This window comes from Cavia porcellus, unplaced genomic scaffold (assembly GCF_034190915.1).
Source record: "Cavia porcellus strain 051 isolate PalLab524CR breed Dunkin Hartley unplaced genomic scaffold, mCavPor4.1 scaffold_31, whole genome shotgun sequence".
Classification (NCBI taxonomy): domain Eukaryota; kingdom Metazoa; phylum Chordata; class Mammalia; order Rodentia; family Caviidae; genus Cavia; species Cavia porcellus.
Window position 1 is genome coordinate 13,660,928 of NW_026947514.1, and position 13,073 is coordinate 13,674,000.

The 13,073-nt window shown below is 41.4% G+C and overlaps 1 protein-coding gene across 3 annotated transcripts in view; it reads right to left on the bottom strand.

Annotated features, from left to right (window-relative positions):
• The window catches only part of Tdp1 (tyrosyl-DNA phosphodiesterase 1), an 88,681-nt gene that overhangs the window by 56,243 nt on the left and 19,365 nt on the right, over positions 1–13,073 (bottom strand). For all 3 annotated transcript variants that reach the window (XM_003472471.5, XM_063241209.1, XM_063241210.1), the window contains exons 7-10: positions 7,225–7,317; positions 6,549–6,716; positions 6,026–6,104; positions 680–865 (exon numbers count right to left, since the gene is read on the bottom strand). In XM_003472471.5, coding sequence (XP_003472519.1) covers positions 680–865; positions 6,026–6,104; positions 6,549–6,716; positions 7,225–7,317 — 526 coding nt within the window. The remainder of the gene's footprint in view (positions 1–679; positions 866–6,025; positions 6,105–6,548; positions 6,717–7,224; positions 7,318–13,073) is intronic.

A 13,073-nucleotide genomic window follows, 5' to 3' on the forward strand; every position in this document is an offset into this window, starting at 1 on the left:
AAAACTTAGAAAATATATTTTAAAATTTAAAAAGTTCCCAACTTAGTGGAAAAAAAAATTAACTACAGGATGCGTATATATATATATATATATATATGTATGTATTTGATGAAATAGTATACTAATTTGAATATTTTTCCCCTGAAATCTCAAATTAACATCAAATCAAATATGAAATTAATCATTAATTCATAGGTCTCTAAATATTTAATAGTGCTTATAATTCTGTTGGCAATGTTACACCAAATATTTTTCCTTGGCTTGACAGCCTGAAAAAAAGAATGGAAAATCTCAAAAGAGTCTGTGGATGAAATGCAGCTCCTAATTAAACCAAGCTCCCTGTATTGGACCATATTAAGGCTAACTGCCCACAAATGATAATAACATACTGTTTTTCTACCCCTTCCCCAAATAAAAACACAGAATAGAGCAACTCTCACTATAAAGAGATTCTTTATTCTCCTGGACTGGGGAATAAAAATAAATTAACTTGAGAAAGAAAAAAACTAGGGCTTGGTGGCAAATGCCTGCAGCCCGAGTACTCTGGCTGAAGCAGGAGGACTGCCATGACTTCAGGCTCACCCAGGCTACACAGTGAATTCAAAGCCAATCTGAACTAAGTATCAAGATGCAACCTCAAAAAGCAAACAAGACAAGACAAGACAAGAAGAAAACTCACCAAATGAAGAGGAACAGAGCTTTTCCCTGGAATTTTGTTTTCTGGTCCCAGCGTCAGCAAGCTCTCTTTGAACTCTGAACATAACCATTTAGATTCATCAGCTCCCAAAGAGCCAATGCTTGAAAACTGACCCACTAGAGGCCAGCATTCGGTTTTAGGTACGGGTGTACCATGTTCTTTCAAAAGCTGTCAAAGAATAAAAATGATTGCTATGGTTACTCAAAAAATATGAAAGGAAATACCATGATAACTAAAAGCATAAATTTCTGCTCTTGGAAAGCTAAATTTGTAAATATTAGCAATGAATTTCACATCCATATATTTTTCTCCTTTTGAAAATATTTTTTAAATACTCAAAATACACATTTTTAAAAACATGATTAATGGACACAGACATTTTTCTTTCCAAGATCTTTAGATTTGCATAAAGGAAGTAAAAGAATCAAAAACTGATTATTAAAACGATTCATCTTAGAAGAAGCTGATTCGCCCTTCCTGAGAGCTAGCAGCAGCCTGCAGGGCTAGAAGAGAAGCCAATGCTCCTCCCGTGAGCCAGCAGTGGCCATGTGGGGCCGGAAAGAGAAACAAGAAGCCAATTTGCCCTTCCTGTGAGCCAGCTGGTGTGCAGGCTGGGAGACAAGAAGAGCCAACCCTGCAATCCCAGGTAAGCAACTGGCTAATTCGGAGGATCACAGGCTGAGTTGACAGTAACTGCAGTACAGAAACAACTTAATTCTTGTATTGTCTGATTGACTTTGCAGGCCTAAAGCCAGAAGTCTGAGCATTTATTTAGAGGAAAACAATATGCGATATAGCAACTATGGAGGATTTCTATCTTATTTTTGAAATCCAATATTGTTCTGTTTTGTTCCATTTTATTGTTTTGCTTTCTTCAATGTTCTGTTGTTTGATTTTATTATGTCTGATAGTATGGGCAGCAATTTTGAAGATAACAAGAGGCATTATGGTAACTACGGTTGATTTCCTACTATCTTGTTTTGAAGTCCTGCATCACTTTCACTGTTTTGTTTTGATTGGCTTTATTCTGCTTTATTTTGTTTGGTTTTATTCTCTCTCTCTCTCTGCTTTCACTCTCTTTAAAATATGAAACAAAAAGATTCATTTTAGTAGACATGTTAAGAAAAACTGAGGCAGGAGAAGAGGGCATGACAAAACAGCTGGGCAAGTGGGTGTGACGTCATTCACAGAGATACAAAAGCAATTTAGAAAATACCTAGAAGTTTTATTCACTTAAAGATGTATCAAGTGCTTACCTAGAGGCTGGAGATGGCAAGAAAAATACAGTAAGTCATGACTTCTGCCCCAGTGGAGCTCATGTTCTGACTCATACTTATTTAAGAAGCATAATCTTCTTTAACATAACTTGGGACATTAATATTTATACACACACCTTGAAAAGCCCAATGTTCTCAACTTCTATCTCCCTACAGCCTAGTGTAGGAAAAAGAACTGGACTGGTAATTACCAGAGCCAGTTTCCATGGCAGGGCTCAATCCTAAGAAACTGCATGATCTTGAACAGAGCCCTGTGCTGTGATATACTTCAGTGCAAGGAAATCACCCTCTTGCCCTTCTGGGGAAGGAGCTGAGATTCAAAATAAGCTGCTACAGCATGTGAAAAGTCTTCTGAATCCTCCCCAGATGCTATTCAGCTTTGTGGAAGATTGCACTCATGCATATTTACCACTCCTGGCCTGCCTAAACCATTAGCCCACAATCACTCACTCTTAAAGAATACTTACCATGTGTCTGGCCCTATTTTGTGTCCACTGTTTCATTTAAATTCCACACAAGTCTAACACAGGTAGTACAAATGGGGTCATAGGACCACTCACCTCCACTCACTTACACCTGAGCATATGCTCCGGGGCTAACCCGCTATGTTTTTCTAAGCCCTATTACCTGGAGGCAGAGATGTAGTGGGGGGAACAAACCCCTAGGCTTGCCTTGGAAAACTCCAAAGTCTCCTACCAGGAAGCATGCAGGGTTAGCATGACTTTCGGTTATCTTTCCTAACCTGGAGCTCACTGAAGGTTCACGCACATGTGCTGCATCTCATACATCCAATTATAACTAAGGTAATTATGGGAAAGGTCATGCGCAGCAGACAGTTGACCTCACTCAGCACCCTGTCAATCACATTGTCAATCATGCCCTGAAAGATTCAAAGTGAGATGCCCTAGATCTGGTGTAACATTTTAAATTCTTAAATCCAATCCCCCTTAAGCACTTTTGCCAATTTACTACATTGTCCACTGGCATGTGCCTTCTCATTCTGTGCACACTGTCAGTTGATTAAAACTCTGCTGCTGGGGGCTGGGGATTTAGCTCAGCAGCATAAGCGCTTGCCTTGCAAGCAGACAGTCGTGAGTTCGATCCCTGGTACTGATAAAAAGGAAAAAGACAAAAAAATAACAAAAAAAAACTCTGCTGCTTTTTCTTAACATTACATGCCATAATCACCACATACAAGAAACCAGAGACCTGGCTTGAACCCCATCACCCATGCTAACAAATCTGGGAGAGAAAGTTACAGTTAATATGCCAATTTCATAGAGGACAAGAGGCTGGTTAAGAAACAAGTCGAGGTCACAAGGCTTATATAAAATAGATCAGGATGCACAGGGCTAGGGAAAACTATCCTTTGTCTAGGTCAAGCCATACAAATGCTGTCCAAGGTCTTGCTGGGCTTATTTTAAAAAAACATTGAAAATGTTTTAGTGACAGGGAGATTTTTACATAACATACAGGTAGACCATCCCAAATTCAAAAATCTAAAGTCAAAAATGCTGTAAAACCTGAAACTTTTTGAACACAAAGATTACGTCACAGTGAGAAATTATACTTGCCTTCATATAATGAGTCACAATAAAAATAGTCATACTAAAAATACTCTACAAAGTTACTTTTAGGTTATGTGTTTTAGGTGTATATAAAACAAATGAACTTTGTGTTTAGACTTGGGTCTCAACCCAAAGACACCGCGTTATGTTATGTCATGGAGAAGTAGCTTCCCACCTGTGCCAAGTTTTTGTCTCCTGATACAAAGGAATGGACTTCAGGACAAAGAGGTCAAGAATAGAAAAAGTTTATCGAAAGAAAGCTTCTGAGAAACAGGAGAGGTCCTGAAAGTGGCTGGCTGCTGAGGGTTTTTGTCTAAGGATATTTTATACAGCAAAAGTATAATTTGGTAATTATAGGTCAAACTACAATCAACCTATAGGATTACAAGTATATTTGCTTAACTAATATTGATCCAATAGGAAAGTGAGCCATGCAGCAAGGATGTATGACGAGCATCGTTAACTTTAGCTTATTTATAACTTCTAACATAGAAGAATGAAGGTGTCTCTGGAAAAGGATGAAAGCAGGGGTCAGGGTGTTCTGGTCACCCGCCTGTGTCTGGTGCATTGTGGGGGCTCACTAGACAGGCAGGTCTAATTAAAGTATAATCTCAAGCTGCTGTTTATCTCCAGGGAGGCTTGCAGGGCTGGCAAGAGCACCTCCATCCTGCAGTCCGGTTGTCTTCGAATTCACTTCTGGCTGCAAATTTGTTGTCTCTCACTCCTTGCACTGACTCCCTCAAGGACCTGATCCCTCTGTCATAGTCAGGGGTTGTGAGGAGAACAACTGCAATCAGGACACAGCATTTATAATATTATTTTATGATGGTCACCCAGAGTAAAACACAAAAAAGTATAGGAAATCTGTCCACAACACTAAAGACCCAGAATACTTAGCCAATGGCCCAAATCCCAGAGCAATATCCTGCGTGAGTCTAGGTGAAAAGTTAGAGCCCATGACAATGCCTCTCACGAGTCCAACTGGAGGCCTAGAGCCCACAAGAAGGACTCATACCGGTCTGTTTTATGGATCCACGCTGGAAGGGCCCAAAGGTCAGCAGTGGAAGCTAGAAAAGTCTATGCTAGCGGGGTGAAGGAACTCTGCTGGTAGTGAGGGTTCTACACTGGAGCCAAGAAATCGTGCTCAAAATAAGAACCAAGGTTGCCCTGAAAAGTACCACAGCCATCCTCAGCGGTACGGAGGTCCCAAGCTACTCTGATAATAAAAAATCGAGTACATGTCAGGAAGCCAGCATGACAAGTTTCTCCCAGAGATTAAACAGCACACAGCTTCCCCTTCAGAGCCAGGAAGCAATGCTTGATGTAAGGACCAGAGCTCACCAAAAGTGCACCACAGCCACTCTCACCAACAAGGTCCCAAGCTCGTCTGATGACAATGATCAAACTCACACTGGGGAGGCTAGTCATCCTGAACTCTTCCAGGCGAACGAACAGCTCAAAACAGCAACACTTAGAGAAACCCACAACACTTCACTCATCTTCTCCCAGTCTATTTATGCTGGCAAGTTTCCTCAGGTGAGCTGTCTACACTCAGCAACATGCTGATTTAATCCAGGTGGTGTTAAGTTGACCACCAGTTTTTAATCCATCATACTCTCTGCTTTTAATTTCTATCTCACTTAGCTGTCTATAATAACTATATATACAAATATTCCAAAATCTGAAAAAAGTCTGAAAGCCAAATCTTCTGGTATAAGTACTGGACCAAGAAATTCTTAATCTGAATATAATTAATGGACTAAGAGGTAAAGCTTTTAAGAAAGTCATTTTCGGGATTTTATTAAGGTAGGAAACTAAAGAGAGATGAAGAAAACTTTCATTTTATCTTGTTAAAGACTTTCTTTGTTCCTTTTCTATCTCTTTCTTTTCTGTCTTTTTGAGACAGGGGTTCTCTATGCAGCTCAGGGTGGCCCTGACCTCACTTTGTAGCCCAAACTAGGCTGGAACTTGTAGTGATTTTCCTGCCTCAGTCTCCCGAGTGTTGGGACTGCATCCAGCCATCTTTGCTCATTTTCATACCAGTAACAAATGTCATTTTTAAAAATTAGTTTCTTTAAGGACACTGGTTTCAGAAATTTTTATAGCTAAGTTACAACATTTACTCAACACTATTATGTATTCTTGTTTAATGGGCACATTAAAAAATTCTTAATATGCTAAGCACTCAAAAGCTACAATATTTGTGAATGGAAAGCCCCTATCTTTATTATAGAAAATGTGAAAACTAGTAAAGGTAATATACTTATAATATTTAGATATATAAAAGAGGCAAAAAAAAACCCCTAAATTAAAAAGTACTGAAAATTGTAATTAGACAATCAACTTAAGTGCCTTCTATTCCCACAGAATTGTATTGGAAATACTGTGAAATCACTATCATCAAAATACACCATCATAAAGGAAAAAAGAGAAAGAATACATATTAAATTTTTAAAAAATGTTGAGAGTAAGAGTTGTTTTACCTTTCGAAGCTTAAAATGTCCCCAGTTATCTTTTTGACTTCCTTGAAAACGTCCTGGGGTTGAGCCAATAAGGTAAACACTTAAAGAGAAAGAAAACCCCAGTTGTACATAGGCCATAGTAATGTGTTTTGCACCTTAAAAAAATTATGAAATACACACAAGAACTAATATAATTTCTAATTTTTCTAGAAGCAGATCCATTTCCTTGTGATGCTTCCTCAACTGTAACTGATACTGTCAATACTTATTTTCGTGCAAGCCAGACTTGGCAGAATGCAAAGTATAAGGGATCAGACAAAGAACTTACTATATTTAGAGTTCCCCAGCAGGAAGCTCAAGGTACAAAGATTCACTGGCTGCCTTTTCAATGCCTGAGATTCACAGGAAGCAGACACTGAATGAATCTGCTGTCTTCCCCTCATCACATCATGAAGGACAACCCAATGCTACTCCACCCCTTTCCAAGGCTCCTGAGCTGCAGACTTGTGAACATTACAGTGGGGATTGGCAAGAGGACGCGTACTTTGTTTCAGAGAGATCGTGCTCCCGGATGGTATCTATCCATTCCTTGAGAGGAGGAGCATTATAAGCCATCAAGTAACTGATGAGGTCAGCTTTAAAATGTGTTCTTGATTCTCCAGATTTCTGGCTTCCAGGATCAAGTCGTGGGTACAAGGGGCTCAACCATATTCTGGAGAATGGGGGGAAAAAGAAAACTTTAATACTCAGGAACACAACTGATCATAATGATACATCTCTACTGGCCATGCACTATGCACATGCCTAAAGGAAGAAGGAATTTCTCACTATGTATCTCCACATGCTAAGCAGAGTGGTTCTCAGGGTATATGAGACAATTTGGTCATACAACGTCAGTGGCTTCTCATCATAGTCAGAATGACTTCTCAGTTATGTTTACACATAGAGATGTACCAAACTCTTAACACTGACTCCTTCAAAGAGAGTACAATAGAGGTGGATCTGTAGCAAAAGAACCCACAGTGACTGGGATGTAATCAGTGGTAGAGAGCTTGCATGGCCCTGGGTTTGATTCCCAGCACTACAAACAAAACAAAACAAACACAATCCCTACAAAAACAAAACTACAAAAAGAAAACAAAATACTAAATTGAATGTTCTGGCTTTTGACCTTTCTCAGCACAAACCATGACTGGCAGGAAGCAAACACCCTTACGAACCCTTGGGTCTTCTGGTGCCAGTCTTCGCGGATGATGTTGGAAGTGTGAATGACAACCCGGAAGCCTTCTTCATACAGTAGTAGCATCATTTTACTTCAAAAACAGAAAAGGGATCCAAAAGATTAATAGGACTTCCCAACTGTGCAATACCTTTCTAGTGAAAATATCACAAACACATGGGTAATAAAAATATACAGTGAATATTTAAAGTTTTAAAGTATTACAGTGAAAGATAGTTATTAATCCGCCTCAGAATACTGTCTCTCACTTTGAACACACTTGTCCCGTAATTCTTGCCACTTTCTGAAGTCGTCCTGAAAGTCCTCCTTTCTGACTTTATAGATGTGAACTGTATGCAGCTGCCGTGTGCCATCCAGTGGAAAGGCAGGCTCACAGAACGTGCAATTGTAAATTCACCGCACCAGATCTGGTGCCATGTGACTTCTGCTTCTTCTCCAGAGCCAAAATGAGCACCAAAGGTCAACATTTCGCAATGAATGATTTTGAACACCAAGGCAGCCACGACAGAGCAACTAAAGACACACTAGTGGGTCCAGAAATGCTTCAGAAAGTGGCAACAACGACGGGATGTGTCTTCAAAGTGAGGGAGAATATTTTGAAGGAGATTAATAGCAATGTGCCTTTTGTGTAATAAATTAAGAAAAAATTTAAAACCTTAACTGTATTGCCCGAACACAAGTTGTAGCTAGAGGAATTCTCAAACCCTTACATTACCCATACTTTGAACATTCCTAATTTTCTTTTTTACACATTATCATTATGGAAATCTGCTTCAGTGACAGTAAAATGCCACTTTCCAAAAATGCTCAGCACATCTGGTGGCCAATGGATGTTCACTCCATTCTGTCTACACCAGTCTTGGCGTTTCAAACCCCTCCAGTCTGGCCCCATGTTATATATTCAGCATCATGCTATTATTAACAGACAATGGGACCCCTGCCCAGGGTTCTTCCAAGTATGGGTATAGCCTCTTGCCACGGTATGGTCCTCATGTGGTTTATTTATTTATTGTTTTTTGGTAGCGGGGATCAAACTCAGGACCTTGTGCTTGTCAGGCAGGTGCATTGCCGCTGAGCTATTTCCCTGGCCCCGTCTTCCATATTATAACGACTGAAATAGAATGGATCAAGAATACAGTGCATACATTTAAATGAAGTACTGGATCACAGAACTTTGGTTTCAGCACACAGATGTGTCCACGTGCAGCACAGTGAAATGTATGCCATACGGTATTTCTTATTATGGGTTGCAACTAAACAATTTACAAGATGCTTCCTTCTCGTTAGACCCATTTGTTTGTATTCCATAGATGCCAGCCCAGTCTTTGTTTCTCTGCTGAGAATGGCTGAGACATTTCTATTCCAGTGGGCTTCCTCTGGCCTCTCGTTACCAAACACATTCCTTTTCTTGCCAGTGAAACAAAGCAGAGCATAAGTAAGAGCTTTCCATCTGAAGTCTGAAGGCCTGAGGCTCAGTCTGCTATTTAGAGACTGCCTGATCCTAGGTGAGCCATGCAGTCATCCCCAACCTTTGCTTTTCACGTGGAAAAGGATCATAAGGATCAACCCCACCCTGGGATTGTTATAAATAAAATCAAAATGCATTTTGTCAAATGATAAATGATCACGTATAACTGCCATGACTCCTTTAGTGCTTTGCTTTATTTTGCAATCAATCAGATCATTTTTGTCTTATCTTTATTGCATTAATCTACTTTTCCTCTTTTTTTTAAAGGTTTTTTTTTTCCCCCTGGTACTGGGGCTTGAACTCACAACCTCATGCTTGCCAGGCAGGCGCTTATGCTGCTGAGCTAAATCCCCAGCCCCTAGTTTTCCTCTTAATTGTCTTATTATTTGAGTAATCTAGTTTTCTTTCCTCAACTACTGTCACCTCTCAAGGCTGTAACTGTTTTGACTCATCGTTTTCACTGACGTTAGAATGCTAGTTAATACTCACTGATGTAACTTACACATATAAAAACATAAACCACAGGTTCTCCTCCAACAATCCCACATGACTACATTCTAATTAGGCAAGGTGAGGTGAGCATAACAAGATTAAAAAAAAAAAAAAAGGGAGCCACACATGGGGGCACATGCCTATCATCTTGCATTTTGGGAGACTGAGGCAGGATGATAGCAAGTTTTAGCCCAGCCTGAGGAATTTAGTGAGACCCTGTCTCAAAATTTAGAAAGGAAGGAAAGGAAGAAAGAGAGAAAGGAAGAAAGAAAGGAAGAAAAATGGCAGGAGTGTAGCTCAGCGAGAAGGCCCTGGGTTCAATCACGAGGACTGGGCAAAAAAAAGGATGCAAGAACAGAGAGGAGAATGAGATTTTTTAGTACTTGCCAAAATGAGAAATTAACCTAATCTGGCAAACAGTAAATTAATGCAAAGCTGGAGAAATGACAGCTGCTGAGCCATCTTTTTTCCAGTTACTAAATGTCTCACTGAGATCTGGGCAAATTTACACACACATTTACCACATTAGCAGCTGATTATAATTAAGGATAAGCCAATTATGAATTCATGCTATAAGTTTTACAAATATTTCTACTAATCAAGGCATCACTTACCAGGATAATCAGGCGCTAATGTCAGTCAATCTTACAAAAATACAGTTAAGAATTTAAAGGGCCCCATAGTAATTTTCTTGATACACAAAACACCTCATCAATAAGGTAGCAGTCAAAAACAGGTAGAATGTGGTAGGTAGGGCCTGGGAACGGTGGCACCTGCCTGTGACTCCAGCTACTCGGGAAACTGAGGTAGAAGGATTGCAACTTTGAGGCTGGCCTGGTTAGCTTACTGAGACCCTGTCTTACAAAAAAATTTTAAAAAGGGCTGGGGAGCACTAGCCTAGCATGTGTGAGGCCCTGGGTTCCAGCCCAGCCCTGCAAAATACAAAACAGCCAGCAAAGGGGGTGGAGTCTCTCTTGAAGCAGCAGATCTGCCCTATGGTCTGAGCAGTGGGGTGGCCGGAGGACACTTCCTAAATGTGAAGCTAGTCCCACAAAGGAGACTGTTGGATCCCTACATGCCAGCACTGTTTGACATTTTACCACTGCAGAATCTATGGCTTCAAGAAGCAGTGGGGATCATTTGTGTCACAAAGTGATTCCATAGCAGAGATGGCTGGAATTATACACCTCACGTGCTCCCATCACTATGAAGGGCTTTGACAGTGTTGGTGGTGGCAATAGTGGACATTTGGAGGTACTGCGGATGGGTGGAATTTGGGGTAGACATAGTCTTGGTGAGAAAGACTAAATGAAAGGACATGGGGGCTCCAAATAGAGGAGAGTGGGAAGAGGTGTACCCTACCCACACTGTGACTCGCCTCCTCCAGCTTGGACAGTGACATTTGCCTTCCAGCTGTTTTGGCTCTTTTTCTAAATCTATTCTGTGGCCTTCTGAGGTAACTGTTTCCAGCGCAGAGAGGGCGTTTCATGGATTATGTAACAGATGTTCCCCAAGAGCCTTGGGCACTTACCCATGGGGCTTCTGAAGGTGACTGGACTGACAGCTGACTCCACCAGAAGGTGAGGTTGGGAGAGGCAGGGCTCTGGGGACATGGCCCCGAGAAGAGTTCACCTCCTTCCCCAGCCCCTCCCTTACTCCTTCTGGTTCCCCACTGCCATGCCATTCTGCCTGGAGCCAGCGGACTATAGACTGAAATCTTTACAGTTCGAGACGAAACAAAGTTTTTGCTTCAGTTGTGGGTGCTGGGTATTGTGTCCCAGCTGTGAGAAAATGACTCAGGTTGGGGGCTTTTGCCATCCCAAAACCCTGTGAGATAGACCACAGGTTCACAGCGTCCTATAGAGATTAGACAGAACGCAGTTAGACCTTGCCAACCTTTAAGCATCAGGAGGCCAGGCCTGCATCTGGGTTGTCACCATACGCTGTGCATGCAGCACCTTGGCAGCTCAGCTGTGAGCCACTCTGAGATTCCTTCAGGTCCCTGCTGCCAGCTGCGCCCTGCACTGCCATGAGCTGGAAGGATTTTCTCCTCCTTGTCTCCTAACTCATCTGTGTTTGACTTTGCTTATTAAAAGACAAAAAGCTGAAGGGACAAAAACTATGTCCTCCTGCATGTGACTCAAGAACATTAATGAGTAATTCATAAAACAAAAAGCAACCAAAGCAGTTTCAAGACATGAGCTTGAGATCTTGGCATTTCTACAAAATGTAAACTACAGGTACTATCTAGGTGGGAAAGGTTCTACTAGAATTACTTCCCTGAGCATTTTAAATTCCGAATTAAAAACTGTTATGGGCTATGGACACAAGGTTGAGTAAGCAAACAAGAATAAATTTAAAATTAAAGCAAATGAGTTTTATTCCTGTCTCCATCTCTGGATAAGCAAAATCACCTTACCTACTCTGGGCCTCAGTTTTCCTATCTATAAAATTAAAAGGACCAACTACTGTGCGTGTGTGTGTGTGTGTGTGTGTGTGTGTGTGTGATATTGGGAGTAAAACCCAGGGTCTTATGCATGTTAAGCAAGCCCTCTAGCACTGAGCTACACCCTCAGCCCTTTCATTTTTTATTTTTGAGACATGGTCTCCCTAAATTGCCCAGGCTGGCCTTGAACTTGCAATTCTCCTGCCTCAACCTCCAAATAATTTTTTGAAGAGCATTAAACAAGGTGACAAATGACAACAGAGACTCTTGCTACCTGGCAGCAGAGCAGTGCAGTGTAACTGTCACTCAGAAGGCTCCTCGTGGAGCACGGACTGCAGGGCTGGCATGGGAACCTGGCAAGGTGACTGAGCAGATCACGGCCACAATCCAGATGGGCAGCAGGGCTTGTCATGAACTAGCGTTTATGCTGGGCCTTATTTGCTGCTGCCCATTCCTACTGGGAGGTCCTTGTGCGACAGCATTCTGCATTCTCTGCTAAAACTGGTATCCTGGAAGCTCAGTATAAAAGAATATTTCTATACGTGACGGAGGTGCTTGCATTCAGCCTCACTCCTCAAACTCTTAACTCCTCCTTCATCTGGACGAATGCTGCCCACTAGCGGTGGCTTGCAGATTCTGCAACTTCTATTCTGAGCATCTTGGCTGGGGGCATGTGTGGCGGGGACCCACCTCTCCTGGAGTGGCCCACTGCCTCCACTCTGGCTCCTTCTCAAAACAGACCAGCAAAAAGATAGTTTCAGGTACACAAAGAGAAAAGTGGCTATAATGCCATCATTTCAGGCCATCACAACAACAGGAAAACAATAGTCACAGCCAGGCTCATGGCAAAAGCTCCCTCCTAAGGGACTTCTTTCTGCCCAGAGGCACAGGGTTGATGCAAGTCACCCACTGCCACTATTGGTTAGGAAGAAAGTGGGCCTGTCATATTCCTCTGAGAAATTTTTTCCAGAGAAATGTGATTTGTGGAAATATTAAAATAGGGATGACCATGTCTTATTCTTGATTTGTTTTTCTTGAGACAGTCTCCCTATAATCAGAAGACTTTGAGCTCACTACATAGTCCAGGCTGGCCTTGAACTCATGGTAATCCTTTTGCCTAAGCTTCCTGAGTGCTGGGATTACAGGCAGGTGCTACCACACTTGGTGCCTATGTCTTACTTTTTTCTCATTTGTAGAACGGATAACTTTGGAAAAGGACTCTGTAAACCTAATGTAAGTAAGAGGGAGTCCAGTTGGAAACTAGGCTCAATCTGTCAAGTAGGAAGTAACAAAAAAGCTTTTCTGTCTCTGTTTTACACCTCAAAAAATTATTTTTAAAAGAGCTGTTTGGAGCTGGGCTAGTCTTCAAATTGACAACTTCTTGTAAAATAGTTTTCCTTTTGATTGCAGCATGGAGCTGACC